A 27,922-nucleotide genomic window follows, 5' to 3' on the forward strand; every position below is an offset into this window, starting at 1 on the left:
GCGGCCCACACAGGACTGCTGACTCTGCAGGAAGGGACACAGGCCCTGCCCACTCCAGCAGAGAGGAAAACAGAGAGGCCAGGCAGCAAGGCTGGGCATTGGCGAATTCATTTCCCTTCTGACAGGTCAGCGGGCCCTGGTGGGGTCCTGAAAGAGAAAGAAGACGCCATGGGTGCTGGGATTCAGCTGCTTGTTCCCAGCAGCTTAGCAACAGCATGAGGACACAGGTTCCCTGCTGCTTCGCATGGCCTGCCCATCACAGCATTGTGATCCTGGTGGGTGGCAGGCATCTTGGCCCAGAGGTGGGGCTGGAGCACACAGGCTGACAGTCCCCCAGAGCCTACAGCTTGGTGTGTCACGCCGGGTGGTTTCTGCTATGGGGAATCAGTGACCGTGTAATCCTGGTGGCGGCGGGAAGGCACGTTCTGGAGCCCTGTAAAAACAGAGGGGGGAACACAGGGCTTACACACTCTCCCTTCCCAGAGCACCCCAGCCTGATATGGAGGGCTTCCTATTGTCCTTGGCTGCCACAGAAGGTGCACCCACCTGGACTTGGGTCATCTTCAGAAATAACACATGAGCCCTGGTCTCTGAGAGTCCCATAGTCACTAAAGGGACTGGGATGACGAGGGTGGCACCTCCTGCCCCTCAAGGGCTGACCCCACCCTGGGACAGCATCTTCATCAGCCACAAGTTGGCACAAATCGGGGCCTTAAAGCTGTGGAAATACATTCTTTCCCAGCTTTGGGAATAGGAAGCCACAGGGCAGCCTCACCAGGCTGATAGCAAGATGGCACTGTGCTGTAGAGGCTCACAGAGAACCTGCTCTCCTCTTCTAGCCTCTGGTCCCCTGGCAGTTCCTAGCATTCCTCGATTTGGGACTCTGATCTCTGCCTCCAGGTCCCATGGCTCTCTCCATTGTGCTTCCCGACCTCTGAGGAACCTGTGATGACGCCTAGGACTGGCCACTAGCATCATCTCAGACTTTGATTTGCCGTGTCTGCCATGTCCCTTGTTGAACAGATGCAGTTGACCACAGGTTCCAGGGACGCAGATGTGTATCTGGGAAACGTCCCCAGCTTCCCCCATGCCTTTGGCACATGTTTTTCCTCCCCTCCAGCCCATAGACTCATGGCTGTGATGGCTCTTTGCTCATGAAGAGACAGGCACAGAGAAGGCACACAGTTTTCTCCCAGTCACACAGCTCAGAGTAAGCCAAACTAAGCTAAAATTGAACCCAGGTCTTTTGCTATTGTGCCTGCTATTCTCACTGGTCATCTCCATCCATCATCCATCCACCATCCATCCATTCACCATCTGTCCATCCATCACCCATCTGTCCATCCATCCACTCACCCATTCTATCCATCCATCTATCCATCATCTATCTATCAACCATCCACCCATCCATCAACCATCCATCCATCCATCCATCATCCATCTATTGGACACAGTAGCATGGCCTCTAGTGAGCATAGGCTTAGTACTTGGCAAGCAGACCTAGTGGTTGCCTACTCCTGGGCCTGTCCACCCACCAGGGACGTAGGACAAGCTTGAGCATGTCACCACCTGTCATTTCTCCCAAGGGAGCCCAGTCATCAGCTAAGCTCAAAATGGGAAAGGCTCCATCTTCCACAGGAGCAGCTCACAGGGTATCCAACCTTGACCTGGATCTGGGAAGCTTCTTGGGCAAGGGGCTTCTGATGTCACTCTTGGGAGAGAAATGAGAGCAGCTGAGAAGTGTGCAGATGAGAAGGTGGCAGCTGGGGTCAGAGTTGCAGCCTGTCTACAGGTCACAGGTCACCCCAGAAGCCAGCCCAGGAGAGGTGTGGGCTGACAGTCAAGAGTCTAGCCTCTCCTTTCCCATCTTCATAGAGGCTCCAGATCATGCAAAGGACCGTCAACTCCTAGGGTTTTAACTTATTGCCTTCACTGGCCCCTCATGATCACGCCAACATCTCTTTGGGTTCCAGTAGTTATCTGTGAGATGGGACATAGGCTCCTGCCTGGCTCTGGCCTCATGGTCCTGTCTCAGCTGCTCAGGGTGGGTTCCTCCCACCCTCTCCCACCCAGGTGCTCAGATTGAGTCTGGGTGAGTCAGCACGCTGTTCACTTTCCCAGACAGGCATTGCTGGGTGGGGCTCAGGGCCCCCCCACTCCTCCCCCCCCACACCCCCTCCCATTTCCTTCCCCTCCTCTCAATCCATTAGGATGGAACACGTCCATTCCTGCCCCAGGGCTGTTCCAGGCTTCACAGCCCACGCCCTCCCTCCCTTCAGATCCCCATCTGTGAAAACTTTGCTCCTGCTCCCAGCCTGAAGCACTCTCAGACCGCCCCTCCAGGAAGACATGGCCGCCATCATTCTAGCTCCCCGGGGACCCATTACCAAGGGTCTGGGCATGCTAGCTCAGGCCCAGTCTTGGTACTAGGGTGCACGTGGCCGGCCACGTGGGGTCCTCATCACCTCAACTTCTCCTTTAGTCTCCTGCCAGAACTCCTGTGCTGACATGTGAGAAGGGGGCGTGAGCTGGGCATGTCAGGAGGGTGAGCTGGGTGTGCTCCGCGTGCTGAACTCTGTGTTCCCGTGTTGTTCAATGTGAGACGGGGATGTACCGGCTCAGCACCTACTAAGCGCCTGGTACAGCTCCTCTGCACACTTGTTGTTCACCTGTCTACACCTGCTCATCCATCTACACCCGCACCAGCCCGCCGGCCAGGAACACTCAGCTCTGAGGGGTGTGGTATCAGGCCACACAAGAGTGGCAACACAGAGATTTAGGCCCCCATCTGTCCATCCCCAAAGTCCAAACCCTGCCTACACATGTAGGGGTGGCCTTTTAGACATACACACACACACACACACACACACACACACACACACACACACACACACACACACCAGGATCAGCTGGAAACCAGCTAAGTGATGCCTCAGAGGGACCACCAGGCAGAGCTGCCAGGGAGGATGCAGTGAGAGGAAGCTTGTGTCTTAGTGAACTGGAAATGCCAGCATGTCCAACGGACCACCTGAGGGCAGAGGCTGGCTTCCATTCTGGCTCTTGGGCGAGACTCATGACTTTCATATGTGTATGTGAGTGAGGATATGCATGTGTATATGTTTGTGTGTGTTCAAGTACTTATGCACATATGAGCATAGATGTGGAGACCAAGGGGTGGCATCAAGTATCTTCCTCAACCACTCTGTCTTATTTTTTGAACCTTGTATTTCCCCAGTGGCCCTGGGAGACCAACCTGAGACCCTAGCAGTGTTCTTTGGGAGGTGTGGAATAAGTTTGTGAAGGAGCTTCAGTCAGGGAGTTGCCTAGAGGTCACACACACACACACACACACACACACACACACACACACACACACACCCCTCACACAGAAAAACTGATCCTGAATCTTGAACTTCTCCTTCACCACTGGCCCCGCGTCTGAGTGATCTGACTGAAGCTAAACATTTGCCCTTGCAGATCCAGCCTTTTGCTCAGCCTGTTTGCCGTGAGCTCTTAGGATCTCATTCCTGGAGCTGGTATTGTCATGGTTGTTGGTCTGTGTCCTGTCCATGTTCCTAGCATGCATGCATTGCCCATACATTAACATGTGCAGGCACACAGGAGTAGGGCTGCAGCCCACACATGTGGGTCAGCTGAGCCTAGGCCCAGCAAACCCAAGGGGAAGTGTTCAGAGTTCCACTACCGGGATTGTAGCGCTGGTGATGTGAGTGTACAGCGTCCTTTCTGTGAGTGCGCACAAGCCTACTGAGTCAGAGCACAACCTCCCAAGTGTCGTTCCTCAGGTGCCTTCCACCTTTGGTGTGAAACAGGGTCTCTACTGGCCTTGAACGTTGCCAGGTAGCAAACCTGGCTAGCCAGTGTGTTCCAGGAGTCTGCCTGTGTCTTCCTCCATCTCAACACGGCTACAGCTGCAAGCCCATGCCACCACTCCCGGTTCCTACCACTATCTCTGGGGATTGGATTTGGATCCTCAGGCTTGCAAGGCAAGCACTTTACCCACAAAGCCCTCTCTCAAACCCCATGGGGCTTCTGGTCTGGGGCCCCTGGCTGATTCTTCCTAGGTCTGACTCTAAGCTAGAGACGACTGAGGGAGGTTGACATGGAGGATCGGCAGGACAAGCTTCTGTGGGAAGTCTCTCTGTGGGCACCTGTCCATGGCGATGGCTTCTCCTGTGCCCCACGGGCCTTTCTGAGAATATCACCTTTTGTCTCCACAGGCCTCCCACCCTGAGTGGCAGCCCTGTCATCTCAGATATCTCCTTGATCCGACTTTCTCCACACCCCGCCGGCCCCGGGGAATCCCCCTTCGGTGCGCACCACCCCTACGTGAACCCCCATATGGAGCACTACCTCCGGTCTGTACACAGCAGCCCCACACTCTCAATGATCTCTGCAGCCAGGGGCCTCAGCCCTGCTGATGGTAAGTGGTGCTGGAGCAGGAGCAGCAGGGACACTGGGTGACTCGGTGGCTCTGTCCACACAGCCAGGCTGTTGTCCATCGTCTTCCAATAACATATAAAATTACGATTCCATCAATGGATGGAGCTATTGATTACGTCAAAGCCCTCATGATCCAGTCATTTCCCCAAAGGACCATCTCTGCGCATTGCACTGCGGCCCCAAGTTTTCACACATGAGCCACTGAGGGATACCAGACCATAGCAGCCACATCATAGGAACAGACTGCTGCTTGCAACACACCAAAGGCTGCGAAGCCAGTGTTAAGTAAGGGCTATTGTGTAGGAATATCTCCAGGAACTGAACATCAAAAGGAAGGCAGAGCAGAGCTAGCCGCTGCCCGGATCTCTGTTTTCTGTCTCTGTGCCGATCAACACAGATGGTGTCCTAACCCCCAGGGATCTCCTGGAGCTGAGTTACAGGCAGCTGGGGCCCCAACCCCCAGGGACAGACCAGTGACTTTGTGTCAGCTCAGAGGCTTAGAAGGGACCAACCCACTGGATCAGGTTGATTTGAACCAGAAGTGAGCCGTCGTGTAATATAGTGACTCTCTCAGATCTAAATTCTATCCTGGGGGCTGAAGAGGCAGCTCAGTTGGCAAGTCTGAGTTCAATCATCCAGAACCCAAGTTTTTAAAAAAAGAAAAGAAACAAAAAGTAGGGCCCAGTGGCAATCCATTGGACTCCCAGCCCTGGGGGAACAGAGACTGAGGTCCTCTTGCTGGCCAGTCTAGCAGAATCAGTGAGGTCCAGGTTCAGTGAGAGACCCTGCCTCCAAAAGACAGCAGAGAGCAGCTGAGGAAGATATTTCCCCGTTGAGACTCCAGGCCAGGGGTGAATTTCTTTTTACTTCCTCAAACAGTAAATTCTGGTTTTCTAGATTTTATTTATATATTTTCATTCCATGTGTGTGTGCATGCATGTTTGCATAGGTTCCTCCAGAGGCCTGAAGAGAGTATTAGATCTCCTGGAGCTGGAGTGACGGGTAGCTGTGAGCCACTCACCATGTGTGCTGGGGACTGAACTCAGGCCCTCGGCAACAGCAGTGTGTATGCCTAACTGCCGAGCCCTCCCTTGGACAGTAAATTCTGACGGTTTCTCTCTCTTCCCTTCTGTGGCAGTGGCCCACGAGCATCTGAAAGAGAGAGGGCTCTTTGGTCTTGCTGCCCCGGCTGCCAACCCTTCAGACTATTACCACCAGATGACCCTCATGGCAAGCCACCCTACACCTTATGGGGACCTGCTAATGCAGAGTGGAGGTGCCGCCAGCGCACCCCATCTCCATGACTACCTCAATCCTGTGGATGGTGAGTCGCCGAGGGAGCACGGAGGGGAAATGGTGTGGGGCGAGGGTGACTGGCTGGCTGGCACAAAAAGCAGTCACTCAGTCCCTCTGGAGGCAAGAGACACAAGTGGAAGTCCACACTGCACCCCAACACTGTCGACGCTGCTGCCATGGGGGCTGAGGCTGGGTGGCCAAGAGCCCTGTGGTCATCACAAGGAATAGAACGTACTCACTTAACTTTGGGAAGAATCTGTAGTGGCAGCTGCAGACACCGCCCAGCATCGGGAATTGGTAAACTGAGATGGGATAGGGTAAACAAACTAGGGGTGGAGGCGCATCCTGGGGTGATGGGATGCAACTCTGAGAAAGAGTCGGGGAGACAAAGGTGTCCCTCACTAGCTGTGCAGGGGATGCTAATCAAGCACAGAGCTGAAGAGGCGAGTCCACCCACTAGCTCAGGGAAGAGCTGTCCCAGCAGAGGATCAGCCTGATGCAAAGGGCCTGAGCCGTGCTCCTGCTGGGCTCAGGAGACCAGTGTGGTGGGTAGAAATCAAGCAAAAGGCAGGAATGGTGCTGAGGCCAGTGTTCTGGGGTGGGCCGGGCCACCCAGCTGGGGCTTGCTAAAGGCTTTGCTGGAGTGAAATGGGGCTGTGGAGTCATGCTGATCTGAGAACTGAGTCGGGGCAGGCAGCAGTAGACCCCGTCCATCCGTGAGCCATAGGTGAGTTCCATTCAGGGGGATTACTGGCTAGAGATGTAAGATGCGTTCCCATCTCGAACATGGACGTGCAGGGAAAGAGGAGCGCAACACTTACGTTCCTTCTTGCCTCTGCTGTGACCGAATATTGGACGCCTCACACCCCCACCCCTAGTAAAAAAAAAAAAAAAAAAAAACTAACAGAGGCGCCGTATGAAGGAAGATTTGTTGCGGCTCACACTTCAGTCACGGTGGGGAAGGCGTGGTGGCAGGAGCGAGAGGCAGCAGGGCACGTCACATCCAGTCAAGAAGCAGAGACACGCCGTCTTCTCCTCTGTGTTCAGTCTGGACCCCAGCCCCACAGCACGGTGTGGCTCATAGTCAGGGTGGGTCTTCTCACCTCGGTCAGCACGATCCAGAAAATCCTCCACACACGTGTCTCCTGGATGGTTCTGTACCTTTCCGAGTTGACAACAGTTATAAACCATCCTAAAGAGCCAAGGTCTAGGATGAGCTGTCGGTGACAAGATGGGGCATGTGCTGGGCTGTTTTACGGGGTGGGAGTCTTGGACAGATGAGGTCTGGGGTGCACAGCAGACACCACGTCCTTCCTTCTCACCGGAAGCCACCCCTGTGGCTGCTCTCACAGAGTGCCATAGCCCCCTGACCACGAGCCCCTGGGTCGGCATGCAGCCCCTGCCCGTGGGAAAGACACCGAAGCTCATTACTGTTGTCCCCTCCGTCCAGACTCCGTTCCACCTAGCAACCCTAGAGCTATGCAAGGACGCGGGGCTGCAAGCTAAGCAGAGTAGAAACCGTCAGGAACTAGGCTGGTGGCGCCTTCAGGCGCCTCTCCTCTGGCCCTGCCAGGAGCAGCTTCTTCATGCCACAGTGGCACGTGGTGGGGGAGACAGACCTGCCACAGAGAGGCCATCTGGTCCTGCAGGGCAGCAGGTTGGAAACGGGCTGCGGCAGCTGTTTAGAGGCCGCCGAGGCTGCGAGACTCAGGGTGGGCCCATAGCATCCAGGCCTCCGCTCACACCCTAGGCTCCACTCCTGGGCTCCCGGCCACATCCACCGCTGCAGCTCTGCTCGGTGGCCTTCTCCAGTTGTCCAGTTGAGCTATCTCTTTACAGAGGTGGGACTGAAAGTGTTCCTTCTCCAGGAAGTCTGTCCAGATGCTTCCTGCCTCCTCTGGTTTGTCCTGCCTCTCTGAGACTTAAAGACACCCCGCTCCCCACCGCCACCACACATGCAAGGTCAAGTTTCTGTCCATGCCTGCCATTCCCTGATGAGAAGCTGCTGATGCCAAAGTAATGCTGCCAACATTCAGTCTAGTGTCTGTCCCACCCTTCAGTGCCTTCCTCAAGAAGGTGTTGGGTCCAGGATTCAGCACAGTGTAGGACATCTGTGGGGCTCCTTTCCCATCCTTTCCCACAGCAGGGAGTGAGGTCAGGGATTAGGGAGGGTGCATCTGGGACACAGTGTTTTCCAGTGTTGCAAACCCAGCCACAGCAGCAGGAGGCAGGTGCTGAGGTCAAGTGCAGAGTCATGCCCACATGCCAGCTTCTGCCGCTCTGGGCAGCCTCCCTCCAAGGGCTAGCGCAGAAACATGGACATCACTGGCAAGTGGACAGATGCATTGATGCCGTGGCGAGGGGACCGAGTTGAGCAGGTGTGCCCACACAGCAGGAGAGGCAGAACTGGGCAGCGAGGCGTCACACTGTGGCTGCGCTCCTGAGCGCCTGCTGGGGTGTGCACCTCCATGCACTGCCATGCATGCAACGGACAGAGAAATTACAGTGTTTCTCCTACGGCTAGAGTTAGGACCTTGCTTAGGATGAGCAAACACGTCCTCTAGGTGGAGTTCTAAGCCTAGCTCTCTGAGCTGGGCCACAATGCCCCCTTGCCAGTTCCTGAGCTCTCTCCTTGAGAAGGCAGCTGGGCAGCTGGGTTTAGAGTCGGCACAGAGCAGCAGGGCAGGAGGCAGAAGGGAGCCAGCACTGATACCTTAGGACCTAGCGAGGAGGCAGCAGTGGGGACCCGGGTCAGTCTCTGCTGTCCCCACCTTCTCTGGGATAGCTAGGTCTAGAGATATCAGTAAGTGGGACACGATGTTTATATGCCAAGTGGATGAAGCTAACTGAGGAGTACGCAGTAAATGTAGAATAAAGGTAATGTGGTCTACTGGCTGGCATCCACTGGGTGCTCAATTAATGCTAGGCGTGACCTCTGACTACCAGTATCCCTTTACCTCCTTCCAATCCACCCTCATCTCCAGGAGTCCACCTCTTAGCTGTCATCACCCCCTCCCACATGGAGTATCTACCCGGGTCATAGGCCACTCTGGGCATCATGTCCTCATCACCTCCCAAGTGTGCTCAGTGTGGCTTGTCCCCTCTCCCCACAGCACTGTACTTACCAGAGTTATCAGGGCCAGAGTTACCCCGGCAGCAATAACAAGCCCAGCTCAGCAGTCCGTCCTCAATAGGCCAACTAAACAGATTAGTAATAGTGAGAAGTAGAGAAGGATCTGTTCACTGTGGCCACACTGGGAAGAGGAACAAAGAGGACCAGTGAACACACACACACACACACACACACACACACACACACACACACACACACACACACCTTCCATCTGCAGGGTTTAAATAAGAAGTTTAAGTTTAAATGGAGGGTGAGAGGTATAGATAGCTAAGCGGTCCTGGTCAACGTGGGATCTATCCATTAAACATTCCCTGCAAGATGTTCTGACAAGTTGTCAGAACTGTGCGAACTCTTTCTGGGAGACAAGCTCACCCTCAGGCTGGCCCCAGGTTTCAGCCCTTCCCTTCTTCCAGTGTGAGCTTCCTGGGGAAATTCCACTTCTTTGGAGTCTATTGTCCGATAGCCGTGGGACCCGACACAAGTGTCTCTTGAGGGAGTCTTCTTTCCTGCAACCTCTTTGCTGCCTCCCAGAGCAGGTCCCCTGGTGCCCCCTGCTCTGCTTGTCCGTGGTGGCATGCCAGAGGGCTTGCGAGCTGTGCACCTCCAAAGTCATCCCAGGCACCAAGCCCTGGGTGCCTGAGGCACCAGGGGAGCGCCAGGCACCCAACTCTAGCTGACCGGGATGTCTTTCACATAAGACGGCCAGCCTTGCTGCTGGACCAGGTGGCTCACAGCCTGTAAGACCTGCTGAGTCAGCAGAGAGGCCGGCACAGGAGCCCTGGGAGAGAATGACGCAGGCTTATTCGTGCAGAAGCCACTGGAGTGGGCAGGGGAGCTGGGGCCGGCTGTGGGTGGCTTAGAAGGGGTTGCAGACACTATGCACTCCAGGACATCCAGCACTGGCTGCGTCTGGGGCCTGGGCATGTCTAAGAAACGGGATGATCGGGGCTGGAGGAGCTCACGGGCTGGGAGCACCCACCTCCAAGGGCACCAGCCCTTGCTGTAGCTTACCACAGCCACCCACCTCTCCACTGCCGTGTTAAGGTCCTGAGCAGGATTGGAATGGCAGGTGGTAGCTGGGGAGGATTGGGGGACAGAGTATGAACAGCCAGCTACTTCTTTCTCCTGGTTCCTAATCTGTCACAACCCAAGAAAACCATACCAATCCGTAAGGATGTTCTGGTTTTCCTGTTCATCTTACTCAGTTGGGAGTTTCCAAGCAGATTCACTCTTTATTTTTCACTCAGGTTGGAACCTAGGGCCTCGCACGTGCTAAATGCCAACCCCCACCACTGAGCTAGGCTCAGACTTTTCTTTCCTTTTTTCTTCAATTTTGTATTTTGCTTATTTGTTGTGTATGTGTGAGCATGCATGCCACAGTGCTCATATGGGAACTGGTTTTCTCGTCACATCATGTGGGACTGAGGGATGGAACTCCAGTCATCAGACTCGGCAGCAAGCAACTCCAACTGATGCACCATCTCAGATCTACCTCAGCCCTTTCCAAACTAGTGGGAGGCAGAGCTTCGATCTTTGCTTCAGAATGGGACATTTCCACTCAGCTTAGTACCTATACAGATAATCTGCTGTGTTTCTGAGAGATGCTAGATAAGCCCCGCCCCACCCAACCTGGACCATGGCATCCCCCAACTCCATCCTCCTCCCCTCAAGCGGACCTTGTGAGCCAGGGCAGTTAGATCTTTTTGACCAAGTTCCTTTGTGCCCAGTGTTCCTGCAGAAGAAATGACGCACGCTCGCGCGAGCGCGCACACACACACACACACAAACACACACACACACACACACACACACTCACACACACACACACACACACGCCCGCGCAGTCAGAGGCTGTTTGCTCAGCATGCCTCCTGGGTAGGTTTCTCTACTGCTATGATAAAGCACTGATCAAAACCAACCTGTTGGAGAAAGGGTTTATTTCATCTTAAAACTTCCAGTCACCGAAGGAAGCTAGGGTAGGAGCTCAAGGCAGCAATCTGGAGGCAAGAACCGAAGCAGAGACCATGGCAGACACTGCTCACTGGCTTGTTCCCCTTGGCTTGCTCAGTTTGAATTTTTAGACCACCCAGGACCACCTGCCGAGGGGTGGTACCACCCACAGTGATCTGGCCCTTCCCACATCAATCATCAATCAAGAAAATGCCGCCACAGGCTCTCCTACAACCAGGCTTTGGAGACAATCTCTCATTTGAGGTTTCTTCTTCCCAGAGGAGGCCAGTTTGTGTCAAGTTCACAAAACAAAACAATAACCATCACAGCCAGTATCACATACCAGGTCAGGTTCTAGGCACTAGGCATGAGGCTGAACACCACATCAAGTTCTGCCCCCGAAGAGCTCTCCGTCGGTCTGGCCAGGCGCCAGGCTGCCTTTTGTAAGCACGCCAATGCAGGTCCTGACCTGACCTGACCCAGTCCCTCACTGTCTCCCCTCTCAGCACTTGCCTTCATGTCTGGAGACGGGGCACCCGGCCGAGAAGAGAACATTCCAGAGGCTTTGTGTATCCTACAGAGGCATGGAGGCAGGATCTGCCAGACTGTGAGGCAATCTGAGGAGAAGGCTGGTGGGCCCTCAGCCCTCGGATCCTCCTCCAGCTCTCCCATACCTGCAACATGGTTTTTCCTTAGTTAAGTACCCAGTGCACGACAGTACGTTTAACATTCGTAACTGACTTAACTTTGGGGATTAAATAAACAGTTCCTAAAATGGAACTTTTTCCTGTAGCCCAGCCTGGCCTTGAACTCACTATGTAGCTGAGTATGACCTTGAACTTCTGATCCTCCTGCCTCTACCTCCCAGGTGCTAAAATTCCAGGCCTGTACCACCATCACGCCGATTTATGTGGTGCTGGGTGCAGAACCCAGGACTTCAAACTTGATAGACAAGCTCTCCACCAAGTGAGTTACATCCCCACCCCTAGAACTTCACACTTTTTTTTTCCTGAAGGGGTGAACTTGATCATAAGCTGAAGAGGTTGTCTGTGTCTGAGAACTTACAATAGCTTCTCGTGGGTTTTGTGGGCACCCCACACGGGGCACACTTTAGGTGGTCAGAAAGAGAGCAAGGCCTCTGACAGGTCCAGACACCAATGCTGCCCGCCTTCCTCCCTGGGCCACAGTGAGGGCGGGCCTGGGGAGAAGAGGCTGTGCTGCAGGTGCCTCTCCTCCGTGTCCTTTCTTCTCCTGCCTGGTTTTTAGCAGGAGAGCAGGCGCTGAGCCCCTGAGAAGAGAACAGAACTAGCCTCGAATCCAAAGTCATCCCTTCCTCTGCTGGTGGCTCTGCAGAGAGAGCGAGACCAGCCCTGGTCCCTGGCCCCCAGCATGGGACTTTCTCACACCAGGCTGTTGACACTGGTACTGTGACTGTGCCAGCAGTCAGAACCTACCTCCCCCCATCACCCCAAGAAGACTGAAGTGTCCTGATTGAAGTACTGTCTGCTCGTGGCCGGATAACTCCTCCGCTGCGTGTTTTATTGTCATATCGGCACTAATTTGACTGGGATGTCACCTCCATCCTGATGCTCATTCTTTATGCAGGCTGTGGAGGGGGAGGCTCAGAAGCCGATGGCATTGATCTCACAGGGGAGAGGCAGACATGGCTGGGGCCTCAGGGGACTGACTGATTCCAGCAGGGAGTCCAGGCCCAGCCTGGGACAGAGAGGAGCCTGAGGCTGAGGAGAGCAAAGTGCGTGTCCCAAAGGCTGTTGAGTACAGGCTGCGTGTGAGCTAGGTCAGAGAGGCCGTTTGGTGAACCTGAGTTGACCAGGATACAAAGGAGCTAACTGCCCTTGTGCTGTAACTTAGGTAGGAGGCAGTGGCCTCTACCTAGGTCCTCAGCTCTGTGATTCCTCCATGCTGGGGCCTTTGGTCAGTGAAGTGTAAGCAGAGTACTTGGGCTGAATTCCTCAGAACACAACCTAAGAGTGAGCTCAGGAAAGACCTGGGCCAGCTGTAGTGGATTATACCTGTAATCCCAGCGCTTAGAAGATGTAAGTGGAAGAATCAGGAGTTCAAGGCCACACCTGGCTACATCAGACCTGCCTCAAAAAAGGAATAAAAGTGTGGGGGGGGGGGGATGTGGTAGGGAAGATTTGGCCCATTCAGCAAAAGGTTTGGCCTTGAACATATGAGGACATGAGTTCAAATTCCCAGGTGACTGCACCTGTAACCCCACAGTGGACACGGCAGGAGTGACCTCACCTCTAACCCCAGCAGTGGACATGACAGGGGTGACCACACCTGTAGCCCCAGCAGTGGACATGACAGGGGTGACCTCACCTGTAACCCCAGCAGTGGGAGGCAAGAGGATCCCTGAAAGCTTGGAGGCCAGCCAGGTTAGCTGAATCGGTGGGCCCAGGCCAAAGAGCCAGCTGTCTAAAAATATCATTGTTGACATGGTCTCCCTGCACATTCATGTATATGTACACATGCTCACATATGTGACCATATACAAGGAGGAAAGGAGAGGAGATGGAAGGGGAGGGGAGAGGGAAGAGGTGAGGTTGGAAGAGGAAGGGAGGGGAGAGGAGGGGAGCTAATGGGTGAGACAGAGTCCGAGATAGATGGGGACAGGAACTGGCCACATCAGGCATCTTCTGAGGGAGAGCAGGCCAGTGGCCGGTCACTCGGTGGCCAGTGTTAGGACAGGCAGCAACCACAGATGAATGGCTGCTGGGAGCGCCCCGGTCCCCAGACATAAATCACACATGGGAAATGAGTGCCAGGCTTTTCTTCCTATTTAGTGATTAATCAAGGGAAGAGACGCGTTAATAAACACATTTCCCTCGAGGGCCAGGAATAACAGAGATGAATACCACTGTCAGTTTTGGCCTGCTTCCTCTTGTTAGGGGCACCCGAGAGGGTGGGAGTCAGAGTGTTAGCAGCAAAATCTCCTTTTGAAAAATATATGACGACGACGACGACGACGACGACGACGACGACGACGACGACGACGACGACGACGAGCTGTGGCGATAGCCCCGTCAAGGAAACTGCTTGCCTTGCAAGCCTGGAGCCCTGAGTTCCGTTCCCTGGGAGCCCTGTGTGGGAGGGTGTGCTGGTGCATCCTCCCAAAGGTGGAGACGGGTTGATACCTGGGATTTGGTACCCACCCCCACCCCCCAGCCTAGCTTACTTGGTGAGTTCTAGGCCTGTCTAAAAAAGATGGAGGCTCCTGAGAATGTCTTCTGGACTGTACACACACACACCAAAAGAAAATAATGTGCCAAAGACTACATGAGTCTTCCTTGAGCAGATGCTAGATCCTTTGCGTCTCCTCATGTTCCACTTAGTTCATAGCAGAGTCTGGGGGAGGACCTCCTTTTGCACCTAGCTTTGAGGTAAGGATCATCAAAGCATGGAATGGCATACTCAGAGAATGCCCCGACGGAAGCCTACGGGGCGAAAGTGTAGGTCTCACTGCCACAGGCTTGGGCATCTTCTCTAGACTTTGGCTCTTTATCATACACTGTCAGCCCACTCTGCCTGTCCACATAGGCCCGCTCACCCCTTGAGGGATCGCTGGGCATTAGTCATTTCACCCAGGCTTGTGGACAGGGTCACAGGTAGCTTGGAGCTCTGTGTGGCTTCACAACAGCCTGTACAGCACACCATCTTGCCTTTGTTGGAGGGAGGCTGGGGAAGGTTGTGTGATATCCTGCACAGCATTCGGGCAGCTGGGGAAGGTTGTGTGATATCCTGCACAGCATTCGGGCAGCTGGGGAAGGTTGTGTGATATCCTGCACAGCATTCGGGCAGCTGGGGAAGGTTGTGTGATATCCTGCACAGCATTCGGGCAGCTGGGGAAGGTTGTGTGATATCCTGCACAGCATTCGGGCAGCTGGGGAAGGTTGTGTGATATCCTGCACAGCATTCGGGCAGCTGGGGAAGGTTGTGTGATATCCTGCACAGCATTCGGGCAGTTGGGGAAGGTTGTGTGATATCCTGCACAGCATTTGGGCAGTACCAGGGCTGCTGCAAGCAGCATCTCCAGCAGAGGCCTATGAAGGCCCAGAGTCCCAGATGGAGGCCAGCCAGACAGGGAGGCCATGCTCCTCACAGGTATCTAAATAGGTGAAGACACACCCTAGCATTCACCTTATTTTGCTACAGGCTAGGCCACCCATCAGCTAACTTCACATTTTATGGCAGCCCCAAAGGCTGTCACTACCGTAAGACCCCATCGTGGGACAGTAAAGAAATTTTAGTGACCCGAGTCATCCAGTGATGTCAGAGCATTTCTGGCCACTGCTGTCCAGGGAGAGATCCAGAATTCTTCAGCAGGTGAAGGAGGGAGAGCAGACTGGAGCCTGGAGTGCCAGGAGCCTGTGTGTGTGTGTGTGTGTGTGTGTGTGTGTGTGTGTGTGTGTGTGTGTGTGTGTCTGTGTGTGTCTGTGTGTGTCTGTGTGTGTGTGTCTGTGTGTGTGTCTGTGTCTGTGTCTGTGTGTGTGTGTGTCTGTGTGTGCTAGTATACACACATACAGGAGTGGCCTATGTACCTACATGCAGAGATATATGTGTGCATGCTCAGGAGGTATAAACATTCCAAACAACACATTCCCACAGCTTAGGTGGCTCAGAGCTGAGGGTCCCGAAGGGTGAGCACATCTGTGTGCCACACGGCCTCTCCCCATTGCCCTTCCTCTGCCTCCTTGGTCCCTCACAGCATCCTTTCCAGTAGGTTCTTAGAAGCCAGCCAGAAGCCAAGTATCACTCTAAGACAGCAGAGGAACCATCCAGCCTCTGTTCAGCAAGGTTTCTCCAGGGTGCAGGGAATTCTGGTGCAATACCATCTGCAACAAAGCCCGTGACCCTGTGGCACGTAACTGTTCACTCCCCTGCCCATGAGAACCTCTTCAGTGTTGAAGATGAGCCTATCACCACCACACCACAGCACGGAGAAATCATGGACATTGATGATGTGGGTGGAAATCGGTGGTACTAACATGTCTTTCCTTGGCTGTCCACAGCGTCGCGATTCTCTAGCCCACGAGTGACCCCCCGCCTGAGCCGCAAGTGGGCGCTCTCCATCTCCCCACTCTCAGACGCCAGCCTCGACCTGCAGTGCATGATCCGGACCTCTCCCAACTCACTGGTAGCTTATATCAACAACTCCAGGAGCAGCTCAGCAGCTAGCGGCTCCTATGGACATCTGTCGGCTGGTGCCCTCAGGTGAGCCCCGGCAGCACGTGGGGGTAAGAACTGGGAGCTGGGCTGGGGCCGCATGGCGGAATGTGGCCTTTCAGGTAGAGCTTTCTACTGGAGAAAGACAGAAGTTAACGCCAGTGTCTCAACACACTAGCAACTATGTTGATACTTCAAAAGCAGCAGTGAGGCTGGGGATGTGGCTTTTTGGTAGAGGCCCTGACTGACATGCACGAAGCCCTGGGTTCTGCCCCCAGCACTGTATAAAACCAGGCAGTAGTGGCACATGCCAGTAATCCAAGCACTCAGGACACAGCGGCAGGGGAATCAGAAGTTCAGAACCACTGGCTACTTAGTTCGAGGACAGCCCGGGCTACAAGAGGTCCTATATGTAAACAACAACAAATCAACAGTGACACAGAGAGTTCATGCCAACCCTGGGGTACATCCTTACATGGTAAACCTGTCATCAGGGGTTCCACCATGGCATCAGAGGTAGCCAAGGTCAAATGTGGCCTTCTTAGAAGCTGGGGACATAACCTAGTGGGTAGAAACAGTAGCCACATGAGTTGTAAGTGTTGTTTGAATCCTCAGAACGCATGTCTAAAGTCAGGCATGTAGCCCAAGTATCCATAGTCAGCACTCCTGTGGAGGGATGGAAGTGGAGACAGGAGGGTCCCTAGAAGCTCACGGCTGGCCTGTAGTCGCTAACACATTGAACGGTGAGGACTGATACCCAAAGTTGTCTTTGACTTCCATATGTATACTTGGGCATGTTCCTTACCTGCATATACAAATGCTGAAAAATATATATACATCTATGTACACACACACACACACACACACACACACACACACACACACACACGGTTGTTAATGAAGTGGCTGTTCTAGTATTTCCCTAGTGTGGCAGAGGATCTCGCTGTTGGCTAACACGAAAGGTCACACCAGGTGTGACACTGGTGTGTGATCCATGCCCGAAGCACATCTCAAGGGCTAGTAACAAGTCTCACTCACTGTGGCCCCAACAACACTGCTGTCCCCCTTTCACTCCATGCACCTCCCCGAGGACTCAGATCCAACCAGCATGACCGAAACGTGTGCCTGCCCCAGCCCCGGCCACTTGCGAGGGCTGGATATAGGCGCTTACAGTGCAGTTGTTTTCAAAATCTGCTGCGTAACAAGTTGCTCTCGCACTGAGCATTTTAAAGGCTAAGCCCACACCAAGGAGCAAGAATTTGAGGCTGATGGGGCTGGAGAGATGGCTCAGTTGTTACTGAGCATTTGCTACTCTTCCAGAGGACCTGGATTTCGTTCCCAGAACTCACATTGGGCAACTCACAACCACTGGTAACTTTAGCTCCAGGGGATTCAGTCCCCACTTCTGGCTTTTGTGGGTACCAACACATACACAGTTACAGACATATAAATAAAAATGTTTTTAAAAATCTAAAAAAAAAAAAGAGAGAGAGAGAGAGAGAATTTGAGGTTAGCATTGTTCTGAGTTCCCCCCTAAGACACCGAGGCTTCGTCTCTGCCTCTTTTGCAGATTATGGACCTCTGTGTCCAGGAGCATGTCCCCCGTGCTGTGGACAGGAGGCTCTACATGGGGCCTCCTCACGGCATTAGCTCACACTGCAGAGATGCTGGGGTGAGCAAGGAGGAAACCGTATGTCTCTGGTGGCATAGTCTCAAGGGCCACCAGCATCCTCTTATGTCTTGCCAGGAAAAAGTGCCTCATGGGCAGGTGTATGACAGCCTGTAAGTGCAGCAGAAGCTAAAAGGGGGGGGGGAGTGTGAGCTGGAGGACTCAGTACCAAGGAGAGAGCATGGTGGTCCAGGGTCAAGTGAAGTTCCGATAGACAGCATTGCGTCAGGGTGCATCCCAGGTGTCAGAGCACAGAAGCAGCCAGGTGCGGGGCTGAGCTCGACCCTGGCACCTGCAGGGAGCCAGCCTGCCCAGAGTCAAGGTTGCATTCACGGAGTTAGGTGTGGGCAGTAAGCCTACATGAGGGCAAGCCATGGGCATGGTATGATTGACATCGTGCCATCCCGAGCTCAGGTACAGTCCTGTGTGCCCAGGAAGTGTTGGTTTGACGGTGACCCCACATGTTTCCCCATCCCCTTCTGTTCTCCACTGCAGCCCAGCCTTTACCTTCCCCCACCCCATCAATCCCGTGAATACCAGCAGATCCTGAGCCAGCAGCGGGGCCTGGGCTCAGCCTTCGGACACATGCCACCCCTGATCCAGCCCTCACCCACCTTCCTGGCCCAGCAGCCCATGGCGCTCACCTCCATCAGCACCATGCCTACCCAGCTCAGCAGCAACAGCAGCAATTGTCTAAATGATGCCAACCAGGTAGGTGGGTGCAGAGAACCAGAGGTGGACACCGCTGCTCACCCAGCCCCTGAGGGCAGGTCATGGTAGGAGCTGGTAGAGATCTCTGCACTGTGACCTGACTGGTTTGCTGTGGAATATTAATTTAAGATGTGTTACATTCATTTATGCTGTGGAACATTTGTTTAACGATGAAAAGACATGTTACATTTGTTTGACTAAATAAAATTTACCTGCAGTCAGGAGGCTGAGTCAGAGACTAGCTGACAGAAGTGGTAGGGAGGAGCCACGTGTAGCTAGGCTTCTTACTTCCGGGCGGAACAGAAGGACGCTGGTTATTTGGAAAGATTCGAGCAAGGAGGGAAGGTCAGCTATTTGCTATTCAGCCTCTCTGAGCCAGCAGAATTCCACCTCAACCTTTGAAGCCTGAATTCTAGAGAGGGGTAGAGATCTAGATAGAGTTCCCTTTAGCGGCTGTGAGAGAGTTGGTGCCTGAGGGAACAGAATTCCTGCCGGCTGCAGCCCTTACCGCAGAACAGCGGCTGGTAGCTGCAGAGTTGCGGTTGCTGATTAGGACAATGGTTGCTTAAGAAGCAGCCACTGAATTTAGAGAAAAACAACTCTGGTCGGTTGCTTTTAGGACAGAGGCCACGTGATGGGAAGGGCCTTGCACTGAGCCCCCTGGCCTGGGCAGAGGCTACGCCCCCATCACTCGGTCTGTCCTGCTTCAATGCGCAGGGTCCTGTGCCACACAGAAACACTACACGCCTCCTGTGAAGCAAGGTATCTGGGCTCCCCTGCCTCAGCTGGGCCTGGTTGGAGGAGCAATCCAAGAGACTCCGTTTTTGATGCTTCAAAAATAGAGAAGGGTGGGAAAGCTAAGGAGATAGTCAGTGGGTGAAGAGTTTGCCTTGCAAGCCCGAGGACCTGAGCTTGATCCCCAGGATCCACATTTAAAAAGCCAGGCACTGACAGGCAGTGGTGGCACACGCCTTTAATCTCAGCATTCAGGAGGCAGAGGCAGGCGGGTCTCTGATTTCGAGGCCAGCCTGGTCTACAGACTGAGTTCCAGGGCTGCAGAGAAACCCTGTCTCAAAAAATAAAAAAATAAATTTAAAAGTAAAAAGCCAGACATGGTGATATATGTTTGTAATTCTAGCGCTAGGCAGGTGGGGACAGGTGGATCTCTGGGGCTCAGTGACCAGCCAGCCTAGCCTAACTGGGGAGTCCTAGGTCCCAGTGAGAAACCCTCAAAAAGTGTGGGTGATGGCTAAGAAACATACTCAAGAGTAACCTCTGATCTCCACATATGTGTGTGCACATGAACACAAATATACAGATGTGAACCCGCATATAATGCGTACTACACACATATGTGTACACATACATCAAAATACAGGGTTGTCCTAGATGGTCTGTGTGGTCAAACTCCAGAGGCACAGCTCAGCTAGAATTCAGGGGTCCTGTGCCTTGTGCCTGTGTGACAGACTGTCCTCTGCCTCCTCCCTCAGAACAAGCAGAGCAGCGAGTCTGCTGTGAGCAGCACCGTGAATCCCATCACCATTCATAAGCGCAGCAAGGTCAAGACTGAGGCTGAGGGCCTGCGGCCAGCCTCCCCACTAGGACTGACGCAGGTAACCTGCTGCCCACTGCCAATGTCCTTGGGCTGGGACCAGGCTGGATCTCCTGTTTTGGCTGATGTTGGGCACTGGTGGTGAATGGATGGGAAAAAGGAGAGGAACAGACGGAGGGAGGGATGGGTGGATGGGTGGGTGGATGGATGGATGGATGGATGGATGGATGGATGGATGGATGGGTGGGTGGATGGATGGACAGATGGTGTGGGCAAGTGGATCGATGGCCATCTGCAGAACTTAGAAAGTCAGAGTGTAGGTGGGCTCCCAGAGCCATGACCCTCTTAACTCAGCACCCTGCACATATATCATCTTTATCAAATACAAATGAGTAAATGAATGAATGAATGTTCTACTCTTCCACCTTGCCGTATGTGCTAAATGTATGGCCAAATTAATGAATGAGTACGTGTGTCCCTTCCCTCCCACCTTGCTTCAGGCTGCAGTTGTCCCCACATACAGCCTCGGCCAAGGGACTGAGCTGCTCAAGTCCCCTGTGTGGCTCTGGTCCTTAAGGCTGCCCCTCTCCTGGAGCTCACTGCTCGCACAACATCCTTTACTACTGGTGCTCCTGAGGAAGGGGACTTGCAGACACTTGGATGCCAACTGCTGGGTCACTTCGGGTGGCAGGAAGGATAAATCCTGATGGGGAGAGTAAGGATGGAACAACTGTGGCCTGGGGCCAGCGTGCGTGGGGCCAGCCTCCATGGAGAGCCCTTCGGAAGCCTCGCTGTTTGCTGTGTTCCCTGGGAGGACAGGCAGGCCACTGCTGCTCTTGGAGCAGGAGCCTGCCGCTTGAAAGGCTGGGCCTCTACTGACCTTGGCCTTAGGCCTCCCAGCCCCTAGCCCTCACAGTGGCGTACTCTCCATCTATTCACTTGGAGTTCCCAGCCACCGAGGATGCTCAGGGCCTCCAGTCCCTGGCTCCCAGCGTCTGCTGGCCCATCCTTTATCAGGACTGTAAGCCATCAGGCATGCTCTAGGCACTTAATTTTCATGAAATATTGGGTCCTCTTATTGTCAGGCAAACAGAGGGGTTGGTGACAAACTCTTCTCCTGTCACTGACACCAGCGCCAGTCTGAACATGATGCATAGTTTCCACGAGGCTGGCCGTCATGGCGAGGGGGTGTGTGCTGGAATTGATGAGGACAGCTCACATCCAGGGAAGATAAACATGCAGGAATGTTGAGGACAGGGAGGTGAACAGGGATGGGTGCTTGCCAAGCACCTTGGGGTCTCACTCCCCATCGGTGGGTGGGGCCTCATTACTGCCCCATACTCTTAAGAAGGCCACCCAGAGGTCTTTCTTCTCCCTGCCCAGCGCCCAGAGCCCTTTAAAAACAAAACAAAACTGTTTTGCAAGGGGCTGGGAAGTCAGTAAAGTGCTTGCCACATAAGCGTGAGGACCTGAGTTTGAATCCCTAGCACCCATGTAAAAAGCTGGACATAGTGACATGTACCTATAATCTCAGTGCTGGGGAGGCAGAGACAGGTGGATCCCTGGGGCTTGCCAGTCAGACAGTCTAACTGCATCCTCAAGCTCTCGGGTCAGTGAGACCCTGTCTCACTAAAACAAAGTGGGCGGTGACTGAGGAGTGACATCTAGGGCTCTCCTCTGGTCTTCAATTCATGCATAGCAGTGTTCTTGAACACACACACACACACACACACACACACACACACACACACACACACTCACACACTCACTCACTCATGTCCACACTGACGAGACCCTTAACCAGTCTGCAAAGATAGGAATAAGAACCATGCTTTGTGTCTCTGTCCTTTACATGCATGAGTGTGCATGCCCATGCACTCACGCACACACACATGCACACAATTATTATACAGAGTAACTTAAGGCCAATTTCATATAAGTGCATAATGTAGCATGTTATCCCCATACCCTGATTCCCTCTACCCTCTCACTAGCGCCCCCTGTTCCCCTTGACAGATTTATTTCTAATCCATGCTGTCTGTACAGATAGGATTTTATGTATCTACACAGGCAAGGACTCACAAGCAAGAGAAAGGATGCAGCACTTGTCTTTCTGAGATTGATTGATTTGTGTACTGTGGTTATTTTGTTGCATCCGTCCAACTAAAATCAGGGAGACAAGAGTGTCCACTTTCCCAACTCCTGTTCAACACAGAGCTTAGAGTTTCGGCTAGCGCGATATGATGAGAGGGGATGTAAATGGGATATAAACAGGAAGGGAAGGACTCAGCACAGCCTTATTTGCAGATGACGTGACCCTATACATGCATGAGGCCCTCAAGCCTCCCCTGGAAACCTCTCAGAGTTGCTAAACACTTGCAGCAGAGCGGCAGGATGCAAATGAACACACAAAAATCTGTAGTCTTCTTATACACCAGTAACATGCCGAGAAAGAAACCAGAGGAGCAGACTGGGCAGGGTGGACAGTCCTGGGATCCCAGCACTCTGGAGGTGGAGGCAGGAGGACTGGGAATTTAAGGCCAGCCAGGGCAGCACAGTAAATGCTTGAGCTCTATGAAGCCCTGTCTCAAATAAATGGGGCCACAGGAAGACAATCCATTCACAGTCACCGCAGAGGGCTTTTCCTCACAAGGAGACAGGCTCCGTGCCACACCAGAGTAGAAAAGACAAAGTAGTGACTTTACTCTCTGTTGAAGCCCTTAAATTGCAGACTGGGAGAATCCCTGCTGTGGCCTTGGAGCAGCCCACACTGGGCATGCTGGTGCCCAGTTCTCTTGGTGCAGTATAAACTGGGCAGAGTATATGGGTAGTGAAGATGTTTTCGGGTTTCTTTTGTTTTGTTTTGTTTTGTTTGAGACAGGGTTTCTCCATGTTGTTTTGGTCCCTGTCCTGGATCTTGCTCTGTAGCCCAGACTGACCTCGCACTCACAAAGATCCATCCGCCTGCCTCTGCCTCCTGAGTGCTGGGACTAAAGGCATGTGCCACCGCCGCCTGGCCGAGTAGTGAAGGTGTTCCCAGACATTCTTCTGTTACACTGCCTTATTAGGAGACCTTCTGGCCTCCTCTACGGGCTCATCTCAACAGCCCCTAGCTGCTGGATACCCAGAAGTGAGGCATTATCCTGACTGACCTCTCAATGTAGCTAGTGAGCCAGCTTACATCAACACAGTAGCAGCACTGTCCTCTGCAGAGCAAGGGCATTTGTTGAGAGGGTCCCTGATGGTGAACCAGGGATCCCTTTCGGAAGAAGTTGCAGCCCCAATGCAAAATCAGAGAAGGCCTGTGTCTGTGGCCCACCATGGGGAATCCTGCACTTCTGAGGTGAGCTCACTGTCCCTAAGTGACCCGCACCAGAGAACACTAGGGTTCTTAACCCGGCAAGAGCTTGTCCCTGGTAACCAGCAGTTTTGTTTCTTTTCTTTTTCTTTCTTTCTTTCTTTTTTTTTTTTTTTTTTTTTTTTTTTTGGTTTTTCGAGACAGGGTTTCTCTGTGTAGTTTTGGTGCCTTTCCTGGATCTCACTTTGTAGACCAGGCTGGCCTCGAACTCACAGAGATCTGCCTGCCTCTGCCTCCCGAGTGCTGGGATTAAAGGCGTGCGCCAGCACCGCCCGGCCAACCAGCAGCTTCTTGACTTCCTGGCGGCTCTTCCTTAGTTTGTTTCTTTGTTTTGCAGTACAGGGAATGAAATCAGCGGTCTTGTGCGTGTTCGGCAAACACCCTTGAGCTGTATCCACAACCCAGAAGCTCTTTCAGTGAGACAGGATACATTCCTGCTGGTTTTTAAAATAAGTTCAATTGTAAAGCAAGTCCTTATAACTGCCCCTGGCCTTGCTTTGGCTCCCAGAATGCCTAGCAGATCCACTGAACACTGGATTGTCCTCAGCAGACTTCACAGGCCCTCCCGGGACCTTGCCACCCAGCCTGGGGCACCTGTACCTGTCCGAAGCTTTTTCTTTGTATCTTTGAAATGGCCTCATACCCCTAATGTGGTCAGAGGAGTATAACGTTCCCATGGTGTCGCTGTTATAAAACTCTCTGGCCAAACACAAGTGGGAGAGAAAAGGATCAGTTCCCTTACACTTCCAGGACAGGCCCGTCCCCAAGGGAAGCCAGGGCAGGAGCTTGAAGCACAAGTCCTGGAGGCTCTGCTCACTGGTTCCTGCTCAGCTAGCTTTCTTATGCAACCCAGGACCATCTGCCTTAGGCATGGCACCACCCACAGGTCCTGCTACATCAATTAACAAGACAGCCTCCACCACCACCCCACCCCGCCACAAACTGCCTGCAGACCGATCTGATCTAGGCTGTCCCTCAAGTGAGGCTCCCTTCTCAGATGACTCTTAGGCTGCGTCAGGGTGGCAGTTCAAGCTAACCGGAGGGAGACACAAGTCCAGATCTAGGCTACTCCAGACCCAGGATTTGCTGCGGAGAGGAAAGGTCTCTCTCCCTGAGCCTCAGTTTCCCTGGCTGTGAGACAAGAATGAAGAGCCCGAGTTTGGAGCTGTGGCAGGGAGGCATGCCTGACAGCAGTCTGTGGGGATTGCATCCTCTCTGCAGTGTCCGACAGTCAGCGGCACTGTGCTGATGTGAGCTGAGTGCCCATGTGCACTTGGGGAAGAGGAAACAGTATGAAAACCGATGATTTGGAAGGGTAAAGACATGAAGGAAGCGGGGGGGAGGGGGGGTCTCCTTTGTCCAGGCAGGACCCACACACACTTAACAGGGTTTCCATCCCCAGTGACTACAGAGCTCACCTCAACTACCAAACTACCAATAGCGGGAACCAAACCACAGAGGCAGAGGTCAGGGCCTTCCTTACGCCTATTCACGTGCAGATCAGGAGGGAAGGATGTGCTGGCCAGAACAGCTTCGTGATACAACAGGAAGGGCCCAGGACTGTCACCTGCCACAAGTGGTTTCATTAGGCTGAGCTGAGGAAATCGGGAATGAGTGTGACTCTGTGTGCACATGCTGTGTGTGTACGCATTGTGCATGTGCATGTGTATGTACGCGAGTACGTATATTGTGTATGTGAATGTGCGTCCACACCCGTGCCAGCCTGGAGTCCTTAGTATGAACCCCTGAGGATAGTCTCACCCTATCCCTAGGACCGGGTAGCCAGGTGTGGCTCATGTGGATGTGGTCTCCCTTCCTCCCAGGAACAGCTGGCCAATCTCAAGGAAGACCTGGACAGGGACAACTGTAAGCAGGAGGCCGAGGTGGTCATCTACGAGACCAACTGCCACTGGGCAGACTGTACAAAGGAGTACGACACGCAGGAGCAGCTGGTGCATGTAAGCCTGCGACCCCAGCTCCCGCCTAGGGGTGCTGAGCCCCAACCACAATGGACATAGAGCCTTCTGAGGCCTGTGTGTGTAGGCTGAAGGGGGAGCCCCATCCTTTGTGAGTGGGAGGCATGGTGACCAGATGCCTGGGAGCCTCCTCACCCCACCCCAAACACATACATGAAAGTCCAGGAACACACAGAGTGTGAGAACTGGGGAGCTGATAATGAAGAGGAGCCTTCCCCAACCCGGGGAGGGGCCAGCCAAACTGCCTGCTCCTAGCTGCAGCCCACACGCCCAGGAAGTTCCTTCTAGAACTGAAATCTATACTTTCAACCCCTTTGAAGTAAATGATGGGAGAGGCAATAATCAGAGCTGGGTGCTGCATGCTCTTAGGTTGGAGGAGTGAGCAGTGCTTGGGCTGGACCTGGGCTCAAGCGAAAGGACAGAGGTGAAGATGTAAACAACGTGCTCAGTGGCTGGAGAGACAGCTCAGTCAGCAGGGTGCTTGGAAGGCCTGGTTTGGGTTCCCAAGAACCCTTTTTAAAAAGGCCTGGGTGTGGTATCGGATGCTTTTAATCCTAGCAGTGAGGAGGCCAAGAGAGATGCATGCCTGTGGATCTCAGGCCAACCAACTAGCCTGCCTGCTGAGTTCCAGACCACTGAGAGGGTCTGCCTCAAAAACCCAGGGGGAAATACCAGCAGACAGAATCCCTCAGCTAGATCCTATCTTATCCAGGAAGGGCTGCTCCAGGGCTCTCTCTGTGGCCCTAGGGGACCCTGTCTACCCGGCCCTGGAAAGATCAGTCTGCTCTGCAAAGATCAGTCTGCTCTGCCTAGCACTGCCTCTGCTCTCTGGGAAGACGGATGGCAAGCCAGAGCCTCCGTCCATTATTAACAATTTGTCGCTAAGTAAACCAATAAGAAAAAAATGAAAGGTGTAGTCAGGAAGCATTTTTCTCATCTGAAAGGCTTTATGAATGGAAATGGGAGGCTGGTAGGAGAAGGTTCTTCTGGAAGTTCAAAGGGCTGCTATTTTACTTGCTCCCAAGGTGGTGTTATCTAGGCATGGCAGTCGGGCATGCGGCACGGGACATCAGGCCAGCGGCTTTTCATCTTCTAGGACAAGGTGCTGCCAGAGCCTGCCACTCAGTTTGGGACAGCTGTGTAGACTATAAATGTCTTTGTCTGGAAGAGGCTACAGCACATGAGTTTGCGTTTCCTCCGAGTGCCCTGTAAAGTACAGAGTCGGGCAGTGGCCGTGCTGTGTCCTTGGCTGACCCTCCTTACTCATCTAGGCTGTTTAGCCCCAGGGTCAGCCTGGCACCACGCCTTGAGCCCACAGCCAAGGGTCAGGAGCTAGCTGTAGCCTCCCTCAGAGGCAGAGCCGAGCAAACTCCATTTCCCAGTGGTAGGACCTCTCCTTTCCACATCTCTGAAGCAGGAATATCAGCATGTCGGCCTCACCGCACACTTAGCCAGCAGCTGGCGCTTGCACCTCAGGAACATCACCATAATCACCACGTCCCCATAGGCCAGGCCCTGAGCCTCGCCTGGGGTACGGGGGCTGCCTTTAATCATCAGTAAACTGAGGGAAGGAGCCAGAGAGATGGCTCAGTGGGACAAATGTTTGCCATGCAGACCTGGAGACCTGAGTTCTGACCCCCAGCACCCACATAAAAGGCCAAGTGTGGTGGTACTTCGTCTATAGTCCCAGCCCTGGGGAGATGGAGACACAAGGACCCCTGAAGCTCACTGGCCAGCTGGCCTTGCTGAACTAGTAACCCCAGGTTTAGGGGAGAGTGGTGGGGGGGGACAGGCTGTGGCCTCCGCCCCCCCCCACCCCCCCCCACCCCCCCGTGCACACCTGCATTCATGAGCACACACCTACCAACACAAAAGAAGCATTTGGGGTGGGGGTGGGGTGCAGGGCCTCACGCATACTGGACAAGCAGTCTACCTTTGAGCTCCGTCCCCAACACGTGCCCTCGATAGCAAACTGGGAAATGCAGCCGGCACAAGGAGGCGCACTAGCTGGGAATTATCCCAGGTGTCACATGCTCTCATGGGTCATATGGGCGGGTCAGTGACCTCTACACACTGGCGAGAATGGGCCTGAGAAGGAAGGGTCTCACATGGTGAGTGGGGGTGGGAGACACAGCTCCAGGCTGCTGACGGCAGCCACCAGAGGAGTCCGTTTTAGAGACATCGGCTCAGATTAAACTGAGATTCATGGACTTCACCACAGCAAAGAACTTCAGGGTCGGTCAGTAAAAAGCAGAGATGGAGTTCGTTTGTTTTTTAAATGAATTTATTTATATAGTCTGTTTGTGTATGTGCCACGGCATGCTTGTGGAGGTCCGGGGACAACTTGTGGGAGTCAGTGTTCTCCCTCTGCCGCGTGGGTCCTGGGGATCAAACTCGGGTTTGTCAGGCTTGGAAGCAGCACCGAGACCCCCGGACCTTTCTCGCTAGTCCCTGAGTAGCAGTTTGTTAAGATATTTTAACAGAAATGTAAGCACAGAGGTGAACAAAAAGAGAGTTTCTTAGGGCAAGGATGAAGACACACCCACTGTGGGTGTGGGCTTCTCTAGAGAGAGTCACCCCAAGTGTCTTTACAATTTAGGTGACTTTCTCAAAGGGTTGCTTTCTT

General features: G+C 53.5%; 1 protein-coding gene across 1 annotated transcript in view; it reads left to right on the forward strand.

The window, feature by feature from the left end:
* The window catches only part of LOC102921244 (zinc finger protein GLI2-like), a 49,721-nt gene that overhangs the window by 14,869 nt on the left and 6,930 nt on the right, over nt 1-27,922 (forward strand). Inside the window, 7 exon segments of the mRNA XM_076548246.1 lie at nt 4,239-4,441; nt 5,600-5,785; nt 15,877-16,078; nt 18,195-18,229; nt 18,232-18,410; nt 19,901-20,023; nt 25,144-25,278. Of these exon segments, the coding sequence (XP_076404361.1) occupies nt 4,239-4,441; nt 5,600-5,785; nt 15,877-16,078; nt 18,195-18,229; nt 18,232-18,410; nt 19,901-20,023; nt 25,144-25,278 (1,063 nt within the window).

This window comes from Peromyscus maniculatus, chromosome 11 (genome assembly GCF_049852395.1).
Source record: "Peromyscus maniculatus bairdii isolate BWxNUB_F1_BW_parent chromosome 11, HU_Pman_BW_mat_3.1, whole genome shotgun sequence".
Classification (NCBI taxonomy): domain Eukaryota; kingdom Metazoa; phylum Chordata; class Mammalia; order Rodentia; family Cricetidae; genus Peromyscus; species Peromyscus maniculatus.